Source organism: Atheta coriaria, unplaced genomic scaffold, assembly GCF_025399875.1.
Source record: "Atheta coriaria isolate IRGN ID8LTWV9N9 unplaced genomic scaffold, Caltech_Dcor_3.1 hic_scaffold_9_pilon, whole genome shotgun sequence".
NCBI classification, from domain to species: domain Eukaryota; kingdom Metazoa; phylum Arthropoda; class Insecta; order Coleoptera; family Staphylinidae; genus Dalotia; species Dalotia coriaria.
The window spans coordinates 9,627,464-9,640,519 of NW_027045451.1; the positions used below are offsets into that span (position 1 = coordinate 9,627,464).

Sequence of the window (13,056 nt, forward strand, 5' to 3'; positions counted from 1 at the left end):
AAAAAGTTTGCAAGAAAACCATGCTGCTTATTTGCATTCGCATCGAGACATCTGCACTAGCGTTCCATGCCGTGTTTATCCTGTGACGTCCTGTTTGCTTCCGCCTCGACTGTTTTAATACTCCCGGATGCAGACAGGATAAGTAGGCAATTGACATACGCCGACATGCGACTCGCGACCGACTTTACGTATTGATAAAACACACGCCAACGCAAAAAAAGCAACCACGGAGAAACAGGACGAAAAGTCGAACACTCACAGACAACGTTGATCTTCCAGGACGTTTCCAGGAAGAGGCCGGTGACGTTGGGATTTTCCGCGCGGCACGTTATGGATTTGCCGTCGTCCTCCGTCGTCGGCACGAAGCTCAACTCGCTGATCGTGGCGTTCTCGCGCGTCTCTTCCTGCGAAAATCAACCAGGAACACAACATGAGAAAAAGGACCTCACAACGTAATTATTACAACATGTGTCATGTGTCACATGGGTGACTATATTATATAAAGAAAAACAGCATACATTTCTGTTATCCTTCATGCAACAAATTATAATACCGCTTTTTAAATATTGTCCTGAAACAGGACACGACCTTATTTTTTTTATTACTGTGCATAAATCTTTTGTTTCATATGAGAAAGGATTATAACTCACGCATAATATAAAACGTTAGAAATTAGCATGTTTATTTATATACAGTGTGTTTTTATTTTTTATTTTGTTTTAAGAAAATAATTATAACACCCTGTATATGATGACAATATAAAATATAGTTCATTATTGTTCTGTGTCTCTGTAATAATTTATGTTTCTTTCAATCGTTTTGTTTTGTTCCTCATCCTTTGCATTTATCATTGCAAGTCCTGCGAGTCTTCATTCATATTTATTAACCTAGTTGAATTCGTAAAGTTAAATAAGCATTTGAACGTTGCATTAGTAATTTCTACCTTGGAGAGACAAACGGCGGCGACAGTAGCGGCTACATCCTTTGTTTTTCCTGCATCTTTGCCGCCCCTCAAGGCACTAATACTGTTTGTTTTCTTGCTTCGGTTGTTTCGCGTTTCTTGACAAACTTTTTACGTTTTGAAAGACTCGAAGGCGAGTGAATTATAGTGTGTTGCTTGTTGCCGCCTCCCGCAGCCACCCACCACTTCGGCGTGGTGAGGTTTTAGTCATCTTCAACTATTGAAATTGAAACGAGCGCAACAAGCAGGCGTGCGGAGATGAAAACGGAAGGAAAATGAAAAATAAGGCAGTTTTCTTTGCTTCCGGTTGGAGGAGGGTTGAAGGGTGGGTTTTATAAAGTCGTGACTTGATGCTTAAAGCGGGTGGGTATGAGTTAATAGAAACACTTGACGTTTTGATTAATTTTGATGAGTTTATATAAACTTGCTAGTCCTCGGTCTTACAGTCAAGGGTTTTGTCGGGGGTGAGTGGAGCAGCGGGGGTAGGAAAACAATGTCGCGACGACCGCGTAACAACGTCGCTGCGTGGATTCAACCAGCCAAGCAAACAATACATCGAATAAGTTTGTTTTTCAACTTTGCTTTGTATCCTACTAAAACCACCCCTATTTTCTTTTAAGGGGTGCACAAAAAATACACGACAATATTTTTCACATTTATTTGTCTTTTTAGTTAGTAATTTCGTATGACACTGTGATGATGATTAGCGATTTATTTTGCGAGGGTGCAAAATAAAACTTAGGGGATGAAAATTGAAAAAGTGGCAAAATGTCTCCAGAATTAATGTTTCATTTTACAGAGTGCTTATTTTATGCAACTTTCGCTTCAACAATTTCATATTTTAAATTTTTAATTTTTGCAACCCTTAAATTGGCAATGGTCCGAAACAAATTTGCGAAACGTCAGAATAATTGCAACTCTCAAATTAAATAACATTTATTAAAACATTCACATTGGCCTATTTTAGTGTTGAGGGTGATTACCCCTTTTGCACCCTATATACCGCCGCCCCCAGCTACCGCCTCTGTTGTGCATCTGTGCATTTATGCGTGTTGTATTCATCAAAACATAAATGTTTTATTATTGCGTTTTCGGCGCGCAACGGATGCGGCAGCAGCGGTGGCGAGCGAAACAATACCGGACATGACCGCCCTTTTTCGACCGCCTCCCCAGCTCGAATGCGGCTGATATACGTACAATTACATCGACATCGACATCGGCGCGCATAAATATTATTAATTTCGCGCATTATTGGCGAAATGATTAAAGCGCTTCGCGTTTTGCGTTCGCGCACCCCCAAAAACCCACCCCCTACACTCAACCACGCTCGTCGACATCCAAGGACTGTAATATTTTATGTGCCAAATGTAATTTGGCAATTTCGCCATTTTCCTAAAACGATTTTATCATTTTACGCGCACCCTTAAAATCATCCCCTAATTCTAATTTTCAGTGGTAATAGTAAGATGTAAAATTAAGAACCGAATGTTAAAATTCCGGAATATATTTGAATATTCAGCGAATCTTTAATTAACCATTATTGCAACGGTTGCATTAAGCTCTACTCTTGGCGCTGGAGGCGGCAAGCTGGGATTAGCTCTCCTCTTTCAGCGCGTTAGTTATGATCTTAATTGGTATTGCTAGGTGCTGATCAGGTCGGAATGGGTTTTCGCTTTGATTAAAGATTTAATGCTAATTGAAATGATGTGCACCTCTTCCGAAATTTTGAACACATTGTATATTTCTTATAAATATTCTCTGTTTGTAACAACTTGCAGGTTACACTTTTGCGTCACTCTCAGTGCCGCGAATAATTAGCGAAAATGTCGAGAGTTTCAAACGCGTCGTGAGTTTTCCTTTTTGCCGCCTCCGTCGTCGTCTCGAACGCTGGCTCAGTGCTTATGAAATTTAATTTTCGTAATTAAACGTTAGGTATCCACGTTTTAATGCATTTTAATAATAAACATCTCACAACATCCGGCTGCAACGTCTGCAACTTATTTTACACGGCGACGCCATCTTAATTCAAACATGTGAAAATAATTTACGTAACAAATTTTATAGAGCGAGAGCCAGTGACGGCCAGACTTTCGTCATTTTAGGAAAGATGAAATTTTGTCCATGTGTTTCTCCAACACAGGTAAGAACGATCCCCAATTATGAAACCTGGATCGTGGTTCCTTTGGCAGTTAACAGCCAACAAAGATGTACAAATGATGACCTCAAATTCGTTATTTTAGCAAACTCCATTTTTACATATTTTGTTCGTAACATTATTATAACATGCGCTACTAATTGCCAGACACCTAGTATGGTTCCAACCCTAGCCAGACACCCCTAAACTATAATATTTTTGAACTGTTTTACTTTCGTTATATCAGGAAAGCTGAATTTGAGTCACATTATGCAGAGAGCTATGAAACTGTGTTTTCTTTCACGCCAGACAGTTTGGTCGGTTCTATCATCCTGCCAGACGCATTGAAAGTGTTAAAAGTTGCAAAAGTTAAATTGTTTAAACATGAAATTTTCAGAGAACAGTTATTTTATTTGAACAAATATTTAATAATAATCATCCCTGTCGTCGATAACTGTTTTCTGAAAATTTCATGTTTAAACAATTTAACTTTTGCAACTTTTAACACTTTCAATGCGTCTGGCAGGATGATAGAACCGACCAAATTGTCTGGCGTGCTGGAAAACACAGTTTTATAGCTCTCTGTATAATGTGTATCAAATTCAGCTTTCCTAATATAACGAAAGTAAAAAAGTTAAAAAAAAAATACTTTAGGGGTGTCTGGCTAGGGTTGGAACCATACCAGGTGACTGGCAATGAGCAGCGCATGTTATAATAATGTGACGAACAAAATATACAAAAATGGAGTTTGCTAAAATAACGAAACATAGGTCATCATGTGTACATCTTTGTTGGCTGTTAACTGCCAAAGGAACCACGATCCAGGTTTCATAATTGGGGATCGTTCTTACCTGTGCTGCAGAAACACATGGACAAAATTTCATCTTTCCTAAAATGACAAAAGTCTGGCCGTCACTGGCTCTTGGTCTATTAATTAATTTAGAAAAATATTAAATTCAAAGTTACACTTACTTTCGTGCGTCGAAGTTGACGTTTTCCTTTGTACCAGGTTATGATTGCAGGGGGGCGGCTTCCGGCTGATTCACAAGTCACTTCGTAGCGACGATCTGCCACCAGTGGTGTTTGGGTTTTCAAAATGGTTGCTGTTAATGGTTTTACTGAAAAATAAAAAAAAATATTTATTAACTGTAATGAACACATTGTATGTTGTGCTTTATTTTTTGCGCGTTGGAAGTTTTACTTGTTAGTACACAAAACTTCACATTTGTAGCAGGATGTGAAGAGATAAGTGTAAGTAGAAGGAGTAGATAGGTGCAAGGACGACAAGGATGTGTGCAATACGGATTGCAAAGTTTAACGTTCTTCAAGACGAAACTACAATATCCTATTAAAACTTGTTTAATCATTATAATTACTTCTTTCAACCGCGCGCGATTATCCCTGGAAGAAAAGGATCATCAAGGATAACAGGTTCTGGAAAATTCGCGAAATTGCTGCGGTTAGACATTATCTCGCGTTCATAAAAATTAACCTCGGATTAAAAAACTTTTTTTTAGTTCTTAAAATTATCATTAACTCCAAAGAATAGGACTAGGAATTAATTTCTTGTGTTATCAACAAAAAAAAATTTAAAATATTTCTTACAATGAATATCGAGCATGACGAAAGCTTCTTTTGGCTCGGTGAGGATGGTGTTCACCGCTTGGCAGGTGAAGATGGCGTCCAGGTCCTTGCGGCCGACATTCGGCCACAATAATCGATTCTCAATGACGTCGCCGGCGTTGTGTTCGTACTGGTCATCAACAGGGAGGCCGTTGACCAGCCAACGCACCACTGGTTCTGGATGGCCGCCCACCGTGCGGCACGTTAGCGTGATATCGTCGCCTTCTTCATGGGGACCTACACTGCCGTTTAATTGTCGCCCCCATTTATCCAAAATTGTTGGTTGTTCAGGTGGTACTGAAAAAAAAGAAAAAAATAAATTAAAAAATTATACATTTTAGAAAATAATTTATTTCATAATTTTAATAAATTATAATTTATTATATACTAGCTGTTGCCCGCGACTTCGTTCCGGCAGTGTTTAATAGTAAGTAAGAGTCAATTCTATCAATAAGATTAGCAATTTTAATTTAAAGAAATTATGCATATAAAGTTTTGTCCATAATGCACTTCAGCGCGCCATCTCGAATTCAACTATTTAACTATAACTATGATTGAATCTCAATGTCAAATTTTATTCTATAGAAAAGAGCTGTTTTGAGGATTTTCCCGGCAATTATTCGAATTTTTCTCACCTTTTAAACCTTCCCTAGACCTCCACGGATAATTCAAGACCAAGATAAGATAAATCCGTTCAGCCGTTCTCGAGTTTTAGCGAGACTAACGAACAGCAATTCATTTTTATATATATAGATAGATTAGACTAGCTTTAACCCGGGGCTTCGCTCGCGAATATCCAAAATAATGAAGTTGCGTCCGTACGCGTCTTTAGTCACAGAAGAAGTAACAATGAAGTTGAATGGCGGGAAGTTTAAAATGGCTGAAAGTATTGTCTATGGAAGTATAGTGTACAGTCTCCATAGTGTAGTCAATTGGATTTGATGTTCACGTAGCTGTCGGTAATACAGTGTGATAATACAGTGTGATGGTACTATAGTACTTAGGTTTGATCTTCATTGCTGGAATGCTAGATGGCGTTAAAGTAGTCAAATAGCCAGATTCAGAGGTATTATTGGCTAAACAATTTCTTTATTTTATTTAAAAAACAATTTTTTTTATTAAATAAAAAGTAGCCTATAACCATTCGGGGACCACTAAGAATATGTATACAATTTTTCATGATGACCGGTTAAGTAGTTTTTGCGTGAAAGTGTAACAAACATCAGGACTATCGCATTTATAATATTAGTAGGGATGTGAAAATTTAAAATTATTTTGAAGCTTTTTTGATAAAACATTTAAAATTGAGCTTTTGATAAAATTGAATGAAAATCAATATTGTTTGATGAGCGTGTTAAATTTGTATTTACATTTAATTAAATATTGTATGGTTTGATATCGCGCGCTTTGTTCCTTAGTTATTTAAAGCTTTTTCGGTGATAAAAGCGCCTTCCACGCTCTAGAATGAAGTAGAATTTATAAATTCATCCAGTTTAAGTTACCGCCTCCAGTACGAGTTTACGGTTAATCCCGGGTCTATTAATCAGCATTACGCGCCGCTTCCTTCCCCATCGTCGTGGGCTCCGCTTTTTCCGCGAAAAACGCCGAAAGCTCTTCGCAAGCTCGGCGCAATGTAAACACGCCGCGTTTACACAGACGAAATGAAAATATGATTTCGAATCATTTCTCTCTGACAGTATTTAAAATGCGTTGATTAATTATATTGTACAGGGCCAGCGAGGGTGCGGGGTGAAAGCTCGCAGCTTGCAGCTCGCCGCGTAATTCTCCATAAATATTAAAAAGAGCGAAACGGGCTTTAATGCTTGCGCGCGACACGCGGTCGTCGGCGGCAGGGAGGCTTCGAAAGCACCAGCCGTCCAGGCATCGAAAGCTCGCTGCTCGGTCGGGCGTGTGTGGAGAAATTTCAATGATTTATTCAACCGGATTTATTTGATGTTTAATTACGAATGCCAACGCAGCTTAAATCGGCACAACGCAAGCACACACATCCGTTGAGCTTTTTTTTCAAAAAGCTCAAATCATACAAAACAGATTCTATATTTTTTTTATTTATAAAAAAACAACACGGATTAATATGCATATTTTATAAGTTTAACTTTGTGGCAGAATGCGAGCGTATTGAAGTTTAGAGCTTTTGCGTAAAACAGTCATAAACGCTTTGATTATGCGCACTCGTTAACGTTTTGCGGAATTATGGCCGGGGACCTGCTTCCGACGCGCTGCTGGCTGCGGATAGATAGCGGCGGTAATTTGCAGATTGCCGCCGCCATCGTCGTCGCAGCCGCCGCCGTTTCCGCAACAAATAACTTCATAATAATAATAATGTTTACGATATGTGGGGCGGGCATGCGGGGCGCGCTCGTTTGCGCGGAAGCATAACAGGCGCGCGACGCCTGAAATAATATTACAGCCGGTGGAGAAGAGAATCATCCGCTCAAGGATGGCCAAGGAAGGACTTTCAGGATGATATTATTATAGTTCCGCAGCGTCTAGTGCTTGCACAGCTTGCTGACGTATCATAGGCAGGTATGAAAATATAGGTAAACAAAAATATTATTTACCGGAAATAAAATTCGTTAAATTTTATTACAAAAGTTGAGCTTTTGAGAGCTTTTTGCTTCATATTTATTATTAACTAGCTGTTGCCCGCGACTTTGTTCCGGCAGTGTTTAATAAAAATGTAATTCGTTTTTACTCTCTTGTTCTAGACATACTCGGAGTAAGAGTCAATTCTATCAATAAAATTAGCAATTTTAATTTAAAGAAATTAATTATATAAAGTTTTGTCAATAATGCACTTCAGCGCGCCATCTCGAATTCAACTATTTAACTATAACTATGATTGAATCTCAATGTCAAATTTTATTCTATAGAAAAGAGCTGTTTTGAGGATTTTCCCGGCAATTATTCGAATTTTTCCCACCTTTTAAACCTTCCCTAGACCTCCACGAATAATTCAAGACCAAGATAAGATAAATCCGTTCAGCCATTCTCGAGTTTTAACGAGACTAACGAACAGCAATTCATTTTTATACATATAGATTATTAATAATTTTATATGAAATGAAATATTTTGTGTTGATTAGTTTCTTGCTGTGTTTTGAAAATGTTTTTTTGTGAGCTTTTCTGGACTTGTTTAAGAACGTTGTTCATTAGAACATTTTTGTTGCTCTGGCTGGAATTTACGACACTTGGCTTGGATTCGGCGGCGGCGTTATAATGCTTTATGGTCGCGTAAATACTCGCGGACGGCGCGGCGCGTATGCATGAGGTATTAAAGCTTTCGCCGCCCCCGGGCGCGCGTCCAAAGGCAATCCCGGCGAATGCTCGCCGGCGTTTTCGCAACTACCCCGATTACCATACCCGCGCGTACAACGTACAACTGGTACGTATGATTCCAACATAAAAATAATACACAAATGTCTAAAACTTTTAAAAACAACAAAAATTTAAAATAAATAAAATTTTATACAAAATTTATTTATGTATGATTTAATATCATAAAATTAAAATATATTCAACATATTTTTATAAATTCATATTGATTTGTGGTGGTTTTAATTCATTTCTAAAACTTTTGCTCGGTTGTGTACAATGTTGCAGTTTCTCGGTGCAAAATAAATTCCGTATTTCGTAATATGGAAAGTCAGTCGGACGGCACGAAGGCGCATCCACACTCCGGCGGGTGGCGGCGCATAAATATACGCGGGCAGCGGGGGCGGCAAATGCGGTCGGGCCCACAGCTCCAACTCCGGAACGCAAACGCAGAGATTAAGTGGCAGTTTATAAACATAAAGCAAAACGTTCCCGACTGGCCACCATCGCCGCCGCGACGACCCGCTGGCTAGTAACTCAGCACGCCGGCGAGCTTTCGGGCTTAACTCACCATCATCGTCCGAGCGCCACCGAACCGACCAAAGCTTTAAGGATTCGCCATGATATTATAAATATTTGTTATTTGTCTAGAGACTAGTGTGCTTACTCTAGCAGCAAATCATCAATGATTAACTTGGAAAGATTTGCGGAGCTTAAAGCTCCAGATCACAATTTTTTTTTAACTACATACTGTTAATATTAATATTATTTTACTTTAAAAGCTCAGGTGTTTTCAACTTGGGCAATACACAAACGAAGCTTGGTGGAAACTTTTTCGATCTAGTTAAATGGACAATGGCCCCGATTCCACCAGGAATCACAACAAATAATTAACTAGCTTTTTTTGGTTGGAATAAAGCTCGGAAAAAAGCTTTAAAAAAGTTTGCGCTTTGGGGACACAGAAAATGATCATAAACATAATTTACATTTTAAATTTTGCATGTGTATAATTCAGACTGACTCTTGACATTGATTTCCGGCCAAATGAGCTTTTTCACAGTTTGCAAAAAGTTTGCGAAAACAAATGATGATTTCGTGCTTAATTTAGCCGGGCAATATTTTGTTTCAAGTGTTATATGCGCGGTAATGCGCAGGATATGGGAAAACTTGAGGGTTCTTCCAGGACTTTCAGGACTCCATTGCAGGCGCAATTTCTGTTGTGTTGTGCTTGCCGAAACGATTCATTACATTTATGACGGCGCGTGCAATTTGCATTTTTTAAATTGCCTCCGACTACACGGCATTATCCTTATGTTCCTGCTCGCGCCTCGTAATTTGATATTTATTAAATTACCTCATTTACAGCCGAAAAGACCTCGTTATGTTTCTCCGTCATGAAAACTGCATTAGACGCATTTATCATGTTTACAATAAAAAGATGTGATAATATAAAGTATTATATATCAAGTGTGTAAAATGACACTTTTAAAAACCCCAAAGAAAAATTTACACATTTTCACATTATATGAAAATAATTTTTTATAATAATATATTAAGTATCAAGTGGCTAAACGGGGACTTTAGTCACGAGGTTGATTGAGAGCGGGCGTAGCAATCGTTTAAGGAATTGAGTGTTTTACGAGTACAACGTTTAGCCACGTGATGGTTACAGTATTCTTTCTATTTTCATTCTATTTCCATGTTTAGATTTTTGTATTTAAACTTTTGTATTTGAAATCTTTGAATCCGTAGGTACCGTAAGCAAATGCGCAGGCGCAAGCTCCGCCCCGTAGATAATACCCGTGGGTAAAGGTGAAAGTACAACGAATGTAATTTTTTAAAATCCTTTTTCATAAATATTTCAAATTGTAAAAAAAGTTGTGTCAAAAATTGTCAAAAATGCAATTTTAAACATATATATTTTTATTTATGAATTTTTACTTGATTATAAACTGGTGCATACTCCATCACTGACTTTTTTTGACCCTAGTTTTTTTCGCGTGTGTCCCGCACGCAAAAAGCGTAAAATGATTATCGGCCAGCAAACTGTCATGAACTGCGTTGTGCGTAACGCGCGTTTAAAAGCGTGCGCGTCCGAAAAAAAATGACTAAACGTCTTTTAATGCGTCAATGAGCGTTCATTTTTCAGCCCAACCAAAATTCCCTCTCTGTCCTCATCCTCGCAATCCCCACAAATCAATATCGAAACCATAACTTTACTCACAATTAAATCCCAAGCGTAAAACCCAAAGTCAAACAAAAGTAAAATTTACCTCAATAAAGCACATTTTCATATCAATAGAAATAGGAAATTGGGGTGCTATATCATATCACTTCGTGCTTTGTTAGCTCAACGAACAAAAGCCGCGCCTAGACAAAATCTCCACCGACCTGGTTTTGAGTTTTGGCACTTATCGTGAGCGCGCGCGCGTGTGAAAAGCCGATTGTTTAAGGATCGACTTTACATCGCATTTTCATTCAGGTTTTGCGGGCCGGCGCGCGCTGTCGATACATCACACAATTAAACACGCGCACACCTTTTGTGTCCCAAAAGGGCGTGCGGATTAATCCTTGCCGCCACTTGGAAAATCCTACTAGTGCACACGTGGGAAACAAAAGTTTATTAATAAATTAATAAATCGTCTCTGGTTTTAACGCTGCTTGTGAAGCAAAAAGGAAATTTATTGAATTTCAATTCAATGCCAGCGAAACACATGGTATATTAGAATTACCGCAACACACAATACAACGATGAAGTATTATCTGCGCAGCGCGGTGAGCTTTTCATATTATTTAATTAATAAAAACGTAATTAATCAACGTGCACGGATAGTTTTGATGCGGATGAAACCGCGGTTGTTAATTTTATGTATTAATTAAATTGGAAAATTATTATTTGAAAGTATAATTTATTGGTTTGATTAAAAAATAATTTTATATTTTATTGCAGGAATAGTGTCAATTTTAGAGTGAATAATTTGATTTGGAGAAGTCCAACAAATTATTATTTACTTTCTTTTGCCCGCGACTTTGCCCCGATAGTGTTTAATAAAAATGTAATTTGTTTTTATTCTTTTGTTCTGGACATAGTATGTGTCAATTAAATAAATAAAATTCGCAATTTTAATTTTAAACAAATTAATTATATAAAGAATTGCGAATAATGCACGTCAGCGCGCCATCTCGGATTCAACTATTTAACTATAATTGTGATTGAATATCAATGCCAACTTTTATCCTATAGAAAAGGACTGTCTTAAGGGTTTTTCCGGCAATTATTCAAATTTCGCCATCCTAGGACGCCATCCTTGGACTTTAACAAACATTTAAAAAAAAAAAGTTGGCCAAATTGGTCTAGGCGTTGTTGAGTGATGCGCTTACAAACAGATTTTGCGGTTCATTTTTATGTTATAGATCAGCTTTTGCTTTCACGTAAAATCGATTCTTTTAACACATATAATTAACAATTACTCAATTTAATCTGTAAATCTTACATAAACATTTAAAAATTCTAAGGAATACAATGTAAGACTTTTTGAACATTTAAACTTAAAAAAAGAAATATTTAGTTTAATCGTTTGTAGATCCAGAAGGATCAGCATAGAATGAAAGCATAGCACTGAGCAGATACTCGCACCCAATAAAAATAATCGTCTATTAAGTGAGTTTTTACTGTCGTGCCAACTGATGAAAGTTTCATTGCCGCTCCCCGGAATAAAGAAGCCGACGTAGATAGACATTTTCTTAAATCGCTTCAATTGTTGCAAGTTGTAACAAGTTGTACAAAGTTCCTGACAATTATTCTAAAATAAATTTAATTACTATACAGTGTGTTTAATGATTTTTTTTCGGAAAATAATTCAAACCCGAATAGGATTAAGCCCACCACAGGATTACATAAACTACCCTCGAGTTACGGCGGTGGCAACGTGTGCGCACCAAGCCCGCGTGTGCGGTTTGCCGCCCCCGAAACACGATACACATATATCCGGTGATAATAATAAACCAAATTTTATTACGCGCCGGAAGATTAACCCATCAAGGACGTTCCGCACACTCGGAGGCGGCAGGACACTAAAACAACCCTTCCCGAAAATTTAACGATCACCGAATCTAAAATCTAAACTTTTAAAAGAAAAATAAAAATATATAATGAGTAAACCGGGCGCTTAATGAGTCCTGCCGCACAATCCTTACAATATCCTTAAAAGTATAACCGTGGGGCGGCAGTCATTAATCATACTCATACATTGAGTCCTTTACGTCGTTTTTCGCCTACTTTTAATACAAATACTTCGGATCTTACTTTCAAAAGAGGAAAATTAATGATGGTCTAATTGATTAATAAATTAATAAATATACTTTCCGGGCTATTGTATACGGAAAATAGCTGTTCTAGGATTTGAATATTTCGGTAGGAAATTAAAATTTTCAGAAAAAAAGTTCAATCGCTTTTGGGAAATCATTAATATTCTGCGCCTTTGGGGAAAAAATTAAATAGAGTATTTACTTGTATAGTGAAAAATGTAATTTTGATTGAAGGATAATCCGGAAAAGCACAGCTTTGAGGGTTATTACCGGTGCACCTTTGGCTTCGTATTAAATTTTAATTAAATCGATTTGCACTATACATGCGGGTCAATTTAATTGGCTGTAATTTAATTATTTCCATGCTACGCTCGAAGCGTTTACCGGAAAAGTGGAAAATCCGTAAAAATAATTTGTGGTTTTTTATTTGCATAAAATATTTTATTTATGATTATTCAAAGGCAAAATTTTAATATTTGCTTTACATTGAGACACGATCAAAAGTAATATGTAATAAATTTCATTTCACGGATAACAATCTTCCGCCGCCTCCTTGTAATGTAATTCGTAACTGTGGCGGCAGCTTCCACTCAGATATTGCTTTCTTCTAATAAGTCGACATGTCGATTGCTCTCCTTTGCTCCTCAGCCATTGCATTAAGAAGTCGATATCTTTTCAATGCCTTTGCCGCCCC

At 37.6% G+C, this 13,056-nt stretch overlaps 1 protein-coding gene across 1 annotated transcript in view; it reads right to left on the minus strand.

Moving 5' to 3' along the window:
• The window catches only part of side-II (sidestep II), a 154,359-nt gene that overhangs the window by 11,320 nt on the left and 129,983 nt on the right, over window positions 1–13,056 (minus strand). The window contains exons 4-6 of the mRNA XM_065311984.1: window positions 4,701–5,015; window positions 4,068–4,213; window positions 260–404 (exon numbers count right to left, since the gene is read on the minus strand). Coding sequence (XP_065168056.1) covers window positions 260–404; window positions 4,068–4,213; window positions 4,701–5,015 — 606 coding nt within the window. The remainder of the gene's footprint in view (window positions 1–259; window positions 405–4,067; window positions 4,214–4,700; window positions 5,016–13,056) is intronic.